Genomic DNA, 12973 nt, shown 5'->3' on the forward strand with positions numbered 1-12973 from the left:
TTCTAGTTGTTCAAATCACCATTAGCTATGTAAAACAAGCTTGTAGGCAACAGATTCCAGTTGTTTAAATCTCCATTACCTATGTAAAACAAGCTTATAGGCAACACATTCCAATTGTTCAAATCTTCATTAGCTTTGTAAAAAAGCTTGTAGGTAATGGAATCCGGTAGTTCAGATATTCGTTGACTTTAAAAAACAAACTTGTAGGCAATAGATTTCAGTGGTTAATATCAATTACCGATCCACAGATCCATTATCTGAGATCAGTTTCCATCTGTGTTATAATTATCCCATAACCTTGGTTCACTCATCCTGCACCAAACTAATCTCACCCCACACAGAAGAAACACATGGTAAACAGCGAATGTTTTTATTGAATTACAAATCATATACACGATGAAATTACAACCAGTTCTACGAAACCTATTCTCGTTTGGTTGGTAGTAATAACAACACCTTCTGGCACAACTCTGTCAGGCGATCTGAAAAAGACAAATGGTTACACGTGAGCTTGACATCAGGAAAACAGACAAACAACCGGGTTTTTAATGACCCTTCATACTCAGTTGACATACATTGACTAGAGGGAAGTGGTCCTAAATATCAAACTGTATAAACATAATATTGTTCCTTTCTGGAACGGGCTCGTGTTGAATAATCGGCTTACTCTGGCCGTTAGTGTCAATGTGTATTTAGGGACTGTTCACAATTTACGCCTATGGCTATCATTTTGTTAATGGAATTCAGGGAGGGTCACTTACTTTGTACATACACCGTAGTGTGTTGAGGATAGGGGTGGATATACCCTGAACATGTTCGACATAATCGATTTCTTTAGGCTGGTTAAGATACGTTTCAGTTGACGTATATTTTATGAAAAGTAACTGCCCTACACTCAGGCGCATGTACATTGCATCGAAATCTCGATATTATTTGTACATGATTGTGTATCATCACAACAAAATTCCTCATACAAACCAAACCCGTGATGATTCCTCTCTCACACACGGACGCCAGTCTGCTATTTGTGTATTTTGTTATTATCATTTAAAGTAATTTTTTTTAAAATACTTGTGTAACGATGTATGTTCAACATATCAAAATGAAATGGCATATGAAGACACGAGTAAGCTACATCTAGATCTTTTGCTGTGTCCCCGTTGTAATACTAATGACGTAGTGGTATGCCCATAGGCGGTAGGGTAGACTAGTGGTAAGCGTTTGCTCGTCAAGCCAAGGTCTGGGTTCGATTCCCCACATGGGTACAATGTGTGAAGTCCATTGCTGGTGTCTCCTGTCATGGTTTCGCTTTAATTTGGCTTAAAGCGGCCTAAAGTCTAACTCACTGACTTATTCACTCACTCACTTATTTACTCATTATACATGTGGACTTGGACTATACGCCATTGGTTGTTATACCACAGGGAAACTGTAGCGCAAATGGTTGCGCAGCATAGAAAAAATGACCAGTCTTCTTATATGCGAACGAAGCTCCCTTCGCTCGCCATTCGTAACTACTCGTCTCTTTCTGTGACCTACAACCGGGTTGCCGGAATGACACGAGTAGTTACGAATGTTCGCTCGCATGTAAGGAGACCTGTCATATTCTCTACGCTGCGCAAGCCCGTTTGCGCTACAGTTTGCCTGTGGATGTACTCACCTACGCTAACGCTTAGTCTCTAAATACATACTTTAGATTGTAACAAATAAACCCATTTAATTTTAAAAGGAGCCGCAGAGGGACAAATGCATAATACTGCAGGAAGGGCTAGGGGGAAAATAATATGGTTCAGGGACTGTGAGACGGCTACACTCACCCATAAAGCTGAAGTGTATCCCCATGTACACAAACGGCACGAAGATGAAGCTGCCGCCGACTATAAAGATGATAGCGTAGAGGAATTGGATGCCAGGATTCTGTAGGATAGGGGCGAGCACCAAGTAACACGAAGCTAGAAACACTATCACGGGTACAAATATGGGCACCTGGAAGACAAGACGAAGAAATATTTTCGTTATCACTGTAAATATATGACCAACGGTTCCTAATAAGCACTTGCAATATCAACTCTTTGGAATTTCACCCCAGAATTGGTTGTTGTTCAACGCCACACTCAGCAATATTCCACTTACGATCCCAAATCTCGTATATTCAGAGGGGACTGCATAACTGAGTCCGGACCAGGCAATCCAGAGGTCAACAGCATTAGCATCGATCTACGCAATTAGGATACAACGACATGTGTCAACCACGAGCCTGACCATCCGATCCCTTTAGTCGTCTCTTACGACAAGCACGAGTTGTCGAAGATCAGCTGTAACCCAGATATTCGCCGTATCGTTCGATGAAACCAGAGACCATATAATATATATGGTCTCTGATGAAACAAAGAGGATGGTGGGACATGATGTTGTGTGTTGTATCAATGGCTGATCGAGCGATCACTGCCCATGTGCCATCCCATCGACTTTCATGTGACGCTGCGCTGTGTTGTGTAAACAATGTCCACTGGCCTAGTTGCGGTTAGGGCGTATGTATCGTTAGTTCAAGTATATTTTCAAAACACGTAATTTTCGAGAAATAATCAAAATATATTGGCTAATTCACCAACAGTTACTTTGGGAAAGTATGGGTGTACTCTTCGTTATTCGGCCCTGAATGTTCAACATCGACGGACACACAGGTCGCCTACCCGGTATGGTCTGTGTAGGTCCTTCTCCTTGAACCTGAGCACGATGAGGGAGAAGGACGTGGCGCCGTATACCAACCAAGAGGCGAAGCTGAAGAAGTCGATGAGGGTGGAAATGTCTCCGGGGATGAGGAGGAGAATAGATATCGTCAACTGGAAAAGACATAGTTCAGTTATTATGAGTGAGTATAGTTTAAAGCCGCCTTTAGCGATATGTCAGCGATATCACATCATGGCATGAGGCACCAGAAACCACTCTGTACCCATATGGGGAGTCGAACTCGGGTAGTCGGCGTGATGAGCGAATGATTTAAGTACTAGGCCATCCCACCGCCCCTCAATAATTGTGTCTGCTAATAAAGAGGAATTCCCGGTGAGATTAGGTCCTCAGAACTCTATGGCTTCTAACAACATGGCCGTATGGAGCCCAGGAAGGCAGGGGGCAACTGCCCCTAGATTATTTTTACAGATTTAGGCTTCAAACCATTGATATAACACTGTTTTAACGTGGATGGTGACCCCCTTATTAAGAAAAGTTAACTACGGCCCTGAACAAGCGACAGATGGTTTGGTGAAATAGCTGATTAGAAGTTATCGAACCACGATAACACTGATTACACGCAACTTAGTGCGCTAACCAGTCCAGAATTTTTAGACAAATCCATTCAACTGGATGCACAAATATCAATCAGTATGATTTGATACGTCTAAGTATGTATATTGCAACACTAAGCTCCTTCTAATCCATGCAAACACATCGTACAGAGCGCTATGTGGTACAGCGAGCTTTGACAGACGGACACCTGGAAATCATGGAAATCTCAGAACGAGGCTCTGCCGCTTTAAAACTTTGGGGGTCTGGTACGGAACTGATATTCCATCAGTCTCATCGTGCGTTATAGAATTACACTGGCTCAGTGCAAAAACCATGCTGCAGGTGTAACCAGTAAGCCAGATGCATTGTGAATCATTTCACGACCTCATCAAACAGGGGCAGTCTGTGATTTCTTAGTTAAGGTATGTTGCCTAAACATCGACATAAAATATGGAAATGCGGTGTCAGTAAAGTTTATCGTTTAATCTTAAACCTTTACAACCTCGATGAAGGATAGGCTCTGTCCAGTCTAAGTAAACTTAGTCTCAGTGTTATTCATTACACTTCAACACTGAGTCAAACAAACCCTAGTAGAAAGTCGCGTCAGGTAACCTTTTGAGCGACCTATGGCCGCCCAATCAAACGAGAGACGGTTAAATTTAAACAATTAGACAACGGTTTCTACAAATATTCACATCACTGACTCAGATCTCTCCACAAGCAAAAAACCGCATAAAATACAGATATTTGACCTGCAGTATATGCGCTTTTTGGGTTTATGTTTACATGGTTACCATCAGTTAATATTTCCGCAAGATGACATTCTTGAATATTGCCAAAAAGACTATTTTCAACGACGGTTTACTCACCGCTGTCATGGCTGTAACGTGCGCCGTGTGCATTACCCGGAAACGATCGTACGCTTTATTATATTCGGAATCGTTCGGGTACGAACCTTTTCGAGATAAAAAGTTCAAAAGGTATGTGCGAATGTCCGTTTTCGCGATTTGGTAAGCTGTGTTCTGGTTGATCAATCTCAAAGGTTACCTGACACGACCTCCCATAAAGTTTCGTTAGATTCAGTAGTAGAGTGTACCGAAAAGTACTGAGGCTAACTTCACTTAGCCGCTCTTCACACGCAACTCTTTAACTCCTGCCACCTCGCTTCTCAGTCTCCACGTATGTTCACTTTCAATAGAGTGGGCCTACAGTGACAAATGCAGGTGCACACTTGTAACTTGTTTTCATCATACATCCACCAAATAACTATTGTTTTTGAGGAGGAGGCTTATAAATCAAAGGGTATTTCAGACCAAAGAATTTCCCAGGCGATACTAAGGCAGTATCATCATCGTGTATCCGACTACCTTCTCGTGACGATGGTACCATTATACAATAAGTTTACTCTCGTCTTGTACTCACAGTGAACAACATGGCGGGGATCGGTGTGCGTCGTTTATAATGAATGAATGACAGCATCTTGGGAAAATGGCTGTCTCGTCCGGCTACATAACACAGTCTGGAAACAGAGGGGACCCAATATGGAAAAGGGGTGACCACAATCCCAAAATATGGTGAACATTGATTTGGAAAAGGAACCAATAGCTACAATGGACGGCCTGTCGGAATGGGTTCAGTCTTACACCAGTGCTCTCAGCTCTTTTGTCCTATCAAATGGGGGACAACGTGACTGATATGTGAGCGAGTGGGTGAGTTTAGTTTTACGCCGCACTCAGCAATATTCCCGACGGCGGTCTGTAAATAATCAAGTCTGGCCCAGACAATCCAGTGATCAACAGCATGAGCATCGATCCGCGCAGTTGGGAACTATTAACATGTGTCAACCAAGTCAGCTAGCCTGACCACCAGATCCCGTTAGTCGCGCCTTACGCCAACCATAGTCGCCTTTTGTGGCAAGCATGGATTGCTGAAGACCTGTTCTGCCTCGGATCCTCATAGGTCAGCTGGCATGTGAAGAATCAGGTCCTCGGCATGATAGACTCATTCACAATATGTTTAAACAAAGTGTCCTTGAACATTGAATTGGTTGGCCTATTCACTTTCATTGATAGACGGTGTTCCCGTCCTTTACAAATACTGTGTGTATATTGAAGACAGTCTCTACCTTCCTGACGAAAACAGACATCCATTGACGGAGCCGAATGTCGACATGGCCACGAACATCGGGATACACCAGGACATGACTCCTAAGACGCGGTCTCCCCAGGTCTGCCAACAACAAAGGTGTAGAAAATCTGCACAAGAGATTTGTGTATATATAACAACAATTTAACATCCTTGCAGAGGAAATAGCCACTGCATTTCAAATTAATCATTATTTTGTCAGTTTCCATTATTATATTTTACGCATAATGAAGTGCAAGATGTAGACACTGCACATCAAACTAATCTTTATTTTGTCAGTTTCCACTGAATGATGTTTTGCGCATAATGAAATGCAAGATGTAACATTAATATTTGTTTTGTCGCTTCTATTAATATTTGTTTATACATTTGTTTTGTATGTCCATCAACTCACCACAGCGACGGCATGTGACAGGATTATCTCCTCCTTGGACATGACGCTGAAGTAGCCGATGTTGGCAAGGACGTAGCAGAGTGTCGTCAGTGGGATGCCCACCATGATAGCAATGGGGAGATTCCTGCATGGGAATGTACGTTTCTTCAGGAACCAAAAACTTTGAAGATGACGTAGTTTGTAAGTGACTTTGTAATCCCTAAAGGTAGCCACCACAGATATGAAGTAATGTCTTAATTCAGGACTACACTGACGAGCACCTGTTCCACTGTTGAAGCTGTGGATAGCATAGTGAGTGAGTCAGTCAGTCACTCAGTCAGTGAGTATGGGTTTACGCCGATTTTAGTCATATTTCAGCAACATCACTGCGGGGGACACCAGAAATGGGATTCACTCATGATACCATGTGGGAATCGAACCAGGGCCTCAGACGTGACGAGCGAACCCAATGACCACTAGACTACCCCATCGCCCCTGATGGTGAATGAACATGACTTCAGGACCTGGATTTCTGAAGCTCTCTTAGTGTCAGGATGGTCGTAAGTGTCAAACAGTAACAGTAACAGTAACCATCACAGCTCTCCTGGACCAAAATCACACAAAATCTAGGCGCTGGAATATAAGAACTTGGGCACACAACTTACTCTAATCACGTCAAAGCGAAAGTTTTCACCCATCAGTCGACCCAGGTTCTCTTTGATACAACTGATACTACCTATATGCTTTTTTTCAACTCATGCGGCAAGAGGAAATGCCCTGGTGCGGATCCCTAAGATGATGATAGTGTCGTCTCCTATATGGTGCTTTAACTGTTTGTGTTCACTCTTCGTTCACTCCAAAGATTCGCGATACCTAATAATAAAGGATTTAATTTACTTGACGGATGATTATTTTCATTGCAGTATGTCTGTGTAGATCAAGGCCTCGCCACCCATGAGAATGATAAACATGCAAGGATAACAATCGGAGTCTGGGATCCGAACCTAGCTGAGTGAGTGAGTGAGTGAGCTTTACACCGCTTATAGAAATATTCCAGCAATATCACGGCGGGGAACACCGGAAATGGACTTCACACATTGTACCCAAGTGGGGAATCGAACCCGGGTCTCCAGTGTGACAAGACACCAGGCTTCTCCACCGCCCCTGCGAACCTAAGACCAGGGGAACAATAACTTTGAAATATGGTGGAACGTTTCCCTCAGTAGAGTGAATATGGTTTTATGGTGTTTTTAGAAAAATATTCTAGCAATATCACGGAGGACACCTGAAATGAACTTCACACATTGTTGAATCAATTGTACCCGGTGAGATAAAGTCATGTGACTATAACCTTCTAGCGCCTAACAGGCAACTTGGGTTACCCGGGGTAATAATGATGATCAGTGTGTTAGCGCCTTGAACATGCTTTGTTGCATGGAGACTGGCACATTATAGGACTTCACATTATTACTGTACCCATGATGACAATTGAGCCCATGTCTTCAGTGTGACCCTTTAATCACGAGGCTACTCTACCGCCCCTCCCTCCTGAGAGACCTTATGTCTAACATTATATAGTAGCTCACCTGCTTGGGTTCTTCAGCTCCTCAGTCACAAAATTTAAACTGTTCCTGAAAAAGGTGCAAATCTTTATAAATGATAAAAATAATATTAAGAGATATTGGATTCTACCAGTATTGGCTTTAGTGTTACAATGGAATTTAATATTTGAATGATAATTGCAATGAGAGAATAAAAAAAAATAGATCTTATATGCATTCCTTGCATTCATTACGTTAAATGATAATTTGGTAGTGTTTTCTCGTGAGATACACAAAATGAAAAATTGCCCTTACCAACCATCGAATGCCCACAAGCCGTTATAGAAAGCAAATATAACAGTTGACGGATTCTGCGAAGTTCCTTCAAAACCCTCAGATATATATTCAGTGTTACCTGTCATAAACAAACTCATGAGTATAATTGCTGTGGGTTGTAAAGAAACATACAAAATAGGAAAAAAATAGCAGAGCTGGTCTGGAACCAGTGTCTAGCGTCTGAGAGGCAGGTCAAGCAAGAGCAGGTGCCCGCCTCTAGGAGTTGATTTCGCACGATTTAAAGAGTATTTGTTGACGTCACCTAGAACGGTGTAAGGAGTAGGTGTCGACGTCTCACAGAACGGTGTTTAGAGTAGGTGTCGACGTGTCACAGAACGGTGTAAAGAGTAAGTGTCGACTTCTCCCAGAACGGTGTAAAGGGTAGGTGTCACCGTCTCACAGAACGGTATAAACAGTAGGTGTCGACGTCTCAGAACAGTGTAAAGAGTGAAGAGTTTGTAAACGATGTAGAGAAAGAGTGAGTTTAGTTTTACGTCACATTCAGCAATATTCAAGCTATATGTCGGCCGTCTGTAAATAATCGAGTCTGGACCAGACAATCCAGTGATCATCAGCACGAATATAGATCTAACCATTTGGGAACCGACTGTGTCAACCAATTTAGTGAGTCTGACTACCAATCCTGTTAGTCGCCTCTTACGACAAGCATGGGTTACTGAAGACCAATTCTAATCCGGGACTTCACCGGTTCAGCAATGTAAGTTGATGAATTTAGTTTTACGCCGCACCCAGCAATATTCCAGCTATATGGCGGCGGTCTGTAAATAATTCCACCAATGTAGACAGATCTACGTATATCTATAATATATGGGTAGAATACGTCTCCATACACAACCTTGACATACTGACCTTCAGCTATCTTGTAGATGCCTCCGATAGTGATGATGGCAATAGCCAGGAGTTTGAGGACCGTCATGGTGTTCTGGATTATAGTGGCGAGTCGGACGCTCACGCAGTTGCAGAACGTTATGAACACTGAAACATGAAATCCGGAATGACTAACCTGGATTGGTAATGTATAACCGGTGTAACAATGGAATATAACAATGAAATAACACCGGAATACAATGAACAGCAAAAGAAACGCATCTCTGGCATTTTGTCAAGTATTTAGATAGAAAACATACAAATCATCTTTTACTTATACGTTATTTCAATCTTCTCTGGAAAATTGCGTTTCTTTTGCTGTCCAGTATATGTGTGTAACAGATTGTTTCGTGCTCGATATTTGATAGCGATTCGTAATACGTGTTCATTACGCAGTGATAAAATCAAGCAGATGGGTCTGATAGATATGTTTATTTTCTAGATTTAATTTGTTCAAAGCAGACAGAGAAGAGTATCTGGAATGTACCATCCGCAAATGTTACGGAAATGTTTCGACAAGCAATGGAAGGAGACAATTATAGCAATATAGTTATACATTTATCATAATTGATCAATACTTACTCGTAGGAAATTATCCCTAGGCATCTGAACAATTACAAGCTAAAGTTCAAGTTCAAGTACTGTATTGAGATATATGTTTCTGAAAGTTCCTTCTGAATTTTGTTCTATACATTTCAATTGAGGAATCTAATCGTGCATGTGGTGTGAATGGGAGCTGAATCATTCATTATTCAATTATTCATAATTTTCATGAATGACAAGATCAACGATGACAGCCCGATTAAATACATTATGTGCATCAGGTATCTAGTTTTAATGTACACAAAAGTCCAGTTTTAAATACGCATGTACATTATAGTCATTATTCAACATGGCGGCGCGCGGGTGAGGTAGCACAGTGGTTAAAGCGTTTGCTCGTCACACCAACGGCCCGAGTTCGATTCCCAATCGTAAGACTCCATTATGATTCTGACTATATCTTAGGCACGTATTTACAAATCACAATAACTTGAAGATGCGGGGGAAAGTTGAGCGTAAAAAAACTCAAAATACGTTTTGTTCTTACGCATGCCGAGAGCAGTCACCAACTTGATGACGGAAGTCGGGGGGTCACATCCGGGGTAGAGAGGCTTGACTATGTACGTCCCCATAGCGAGGCTGATGACAGCTACCATTGTTGGGCGAATAATAAACAGACCAGTCCAGTCAAACAAAAACGCCGGAAGTCTTCCAATTTTGCTTACATCTCCCTTGTACGTGTACATCAAGTACGCATGCTCGCCACCAGATCGAGGCACGGCTGTCCCCAGTTCGGCGTAGACTAAGGCACCTGGAAGAAAATTTAAGTGTTTAGCTGCCTGTGACCTTGGCTACAAAACGTTCGTAGTAATCTCCCATCTCAACGAATCATGCATCGGAACCCTGAATATTTACTCTGATAACTTGATAGTTTCGTACTTTCTGACATGATTTATACAGTTAGAATAGTAACAAGGGTAGTGTTGGCTCATTCTTTGTGGAGTTGCCAGGAGACTTTAATCGTGCGATCAAAACCGCTTTTTTGTCACGATTATTTGACTATATTTGTGATTTCATCATCAAAGAAGTAAACGTCTAAGACTGTCATCACTTCCGGTTCTCGTCCCACATTAAGCCTACACGCAGTGAACTTAAAGCATGCTATGACTAGAATACTAGGATATTACCACAACACGCTGGTGTTTGTGAAAAGGGTAAAAGTGTTTCCTGTCCAAACAAACTCATGTTCAACGATTGTCATATATCTAAGTAACTGAACCGATTCAAATTGCGATCCCGTCGTACGACAAGGGTTATTAAATTCTTGACTGTCTCTGTAGACGTGTGATGTGATATCCCAGTGAGGGAGCGTTACATGTATAAAACCGACATTCATATAACATGAATGCACGCTCATGCATGAACACACTAACACATAGACACAGACACAGACACAAGCACAAATGCACACACAACAAACACTCAAGCGCGCGTTTGTTGTTGAAACTTGTTTGAGTGGCATTTTAGAAGTTGAGGTGTGCAAATAGGACAAATTGTATATAGAATGCTTGACAACGGTACAAGAATCTGCACCGAAACGTCGCTATCACGCAATAAAGAAGTTGTTATCCATACAATTTGTCCTATTTGTTGTTGAAAGCCGCACTAAGCAAAATTCAAGCTAAATGGCGGCAGTAAATAATCGAGCCCGGACCAGACAACCCAGTGATCAACAGCACGAGCATCGATATACGCAATTTTAATACGCTAACATAAAATGTGTCAACCACATCATTGCGTCTGTCCACCGGATCCTTTCAGACGCCTCTTACCACAGGCATGGGTTGCTGAAGATCAATTCTAAGCCGGATCTTCACGGTCACAAGCACAGAGTCAATAATCTCTAAAGAAACGTTAAACCCCGTTCCATATCACCCGAGTAGCTTAAAGAAATACACGTATACACTGACACAAGACATACACTGGAACAGTTTAACTGTTCTTTATTAGGTCAGGTGTCCGCATTTCCCAAATCGCAAAAACAAATATTGAAATTGTACTTGAAACAGAAAGATAAGCATTCCTTCGGTGAGCGTATTTCTGGGTCTCGTGCACCTGTAACAGTATCCATCGCCATGTACCCATTCATTCATTCATATTTAGGCATTGTAAAGCAATAGACCCACTATAACAACACTTGGCTCGCAAGGGTCAAGGGGAGACTAATGCTTAGTCTCTGAACTAATATTTTGAAGTAACAAATATACCTAATTGCAAGTGAAAAGGTGATTCCTAGTCAGATGGGAAATTGAGAACCTGGGCGAATGTGTGTGTACGATTAAATTAAAGACTTAAAGCAATCTGTGTTATCTACATGTATAGTTTTTTCCTATTGATTTCAATCTATTTTCCTGGGTTTTTTAAAACTGTTATCGATTAGCCTTAACAGGTGTGGAATCGGGTGATGTTTCAAGGTTATGTTTCAACTCAGTGCAGCGTGTTTCACAGGGTTATCAAATCTGCTCTCCATACCCATTGTCGCCAGTACTCCACACAGGGCCCATATGATGAGGCTGAGTCCCACAGACCCGCAGCCCTCCAAGACACCTTTAGGGCTGATGAAGATGCCCGACCCTGTGGAAGACAAGTTTATCAGTTCCATTTACAGAGACAACGATTAAAGACAACATGCAATCGACTTTGGTTGTATCAAGTACCGAGGCTCGGCTCTGGGTCACACGGAACCAGTTTCAGTCACCACATGACTTCAGCATTTCCATTGCTTCTGAAAGTCAGTGTTCTAGATAGTGCTCACGTAAGTCCAATAAAGATATTTTCAATAAGGATTGAATCCAAATTCAGTGTTTCAGAAACTGAAATCATATTTGTTTCCCACAGTACTAATCTCAGAGATCCGATCCTATATATTTTTTCTTTGCGAGTCTGTCCCTGAGGAAACAACAATGGGTATTTTTTTTCGCGCTGACGTTTGATATATACTTTTAAGATGTTTGTTTCCATTATAAAGGAGTGCGTGAGTTTAGTTTTACGCCACACTCAGTAGTAGCTATATGGCGGTGGTTTGTAAATAACTGAGTCCGGACCAATCCAGTGATCAGCAGCATGAGCATCGATCTGGGCAGTTGTGAACCGATGACACGTGTCAGTCAAGTCAGCGAGCCTGACCACCCGATCCCGTTAGTCGCCTCTTACGACAAGCATAGTCGCCTTTTATGGCAAGCGTGGGTTGCTGAAGACTTCTACCCCGGATCTTCACGGGGTCCATTAAAAAGGGGACCAGGAGTTCCTTATCGAGTGTTTTACCTATCATGGTGCCAACAATGAGCCCAATCCCTGACAAGAGTCCAAGGTCTCTCTTCATCTCTATTTTTGGGGCACCGTCTGCCTCTTTGTCGTTCGCCATGACTGGTTGTGTTGTCCCCCTTGATTTTAGTGTTTAAACTTCAAAATGACGGCCATAAATCTGAAACAAAATATAAATATGAAAAATATTTTTAAATTGGTTAGGATTATCGGTGTCTTCTGCACAGAATGTTGAAGCTGTCCAACCGTGCGTTAGGCCCAGTCATCATCAAACATTGGTGCATCCTTGCTTCTGCCAGAAGGTCCATTTCACATGAACACAATTTAATTTTATTACATATTTTATAATGTTATTATTTATTTATTATTATATATTTACTCAGTTGCTTGCAACAAAGAACGTAAAACTAGTAAAAAATAGTGCAATTTACCTGAAACTATGTCTACCCATATACACTTGTTCACCTGTCCATGTGCTATATTAAGCTCATTAATTGTACTCTTGGTCATGTGGCCATAAATACCTTATTACTCTTTAAGG

At 41.8% G+C, this 12973-nt stretch overlaps 1 protein-coding gene across 3 annotated transcripts in view; it reads right to left on the reverse strand.

The window, feature by feature from the left end:
* Positions 1–354: 354 nt before the first annotated feature.
* LOC137257848 (b(0,+)-type amino acid transporter 1-like) overlaps positions 355–12973 on the reverse strand; it is a 28671-nt gene continuing 16052 nt past the window's right edge. For all 3 annotated transcript variants that reach the window (XM_067795328.1, XM_067795329.1, XM_067795330.1), the window contains 12 exons: positions 12433–12592; positions 11641–11742; positions 9656–9919; positions 8551–8676; positions 7660–7759; positions 7390–7434; positions 5825–5948; positions 5411–5514; positions 4708–4804; positions 2694–2843; positions 1818–1986; positions 355–482 (listed from right to left, as the gene is read on the reverse strand). In XM_067795328.1, the coding sequence (XP_067651429.1) occupies positions 424–482; positions 1818–1986; positions 2694–2843; positions 4708–4804; positions 5411–5514; positions 5825–5948; positions 7390–7434; positions 7660–7759; positions 8551–8676; positions 9656–9919; positions 11641–11742; positions 12433–12532 (1440 nt within the window). In that variant the 5' untranslated portion in view covers positions 12533–12592 and the 3' untranslated portion in view covers positions 355–423. The remainder of the gene's footprint in view (positions 483–1817; positions 1987–2693; positions 2844–4707; positions 4805–5410; positions 5515–5824; positions 5949–7389; positions 7435–7659; positions 7760–8550; positions 8677–9655; positions 9920–11640; positions 11743–12432; positions 12593–12973) is intronic.

Source organism: Haliotis asinina, chromosome 12 (genome assembly GCF_037392515.1).
Source record: "Haliotis asinina isolate JCU_RB_2024 chromosome 12, JCU_Hal_asi_v2, whole genome shotgun sequence".
NCBI classification, from domain to species: Eukaryota; Metazoa; Mollusca; class Gastropoda; order Lepetellida; family Haliotidae; genus Haliotis; species Haliotis asinina.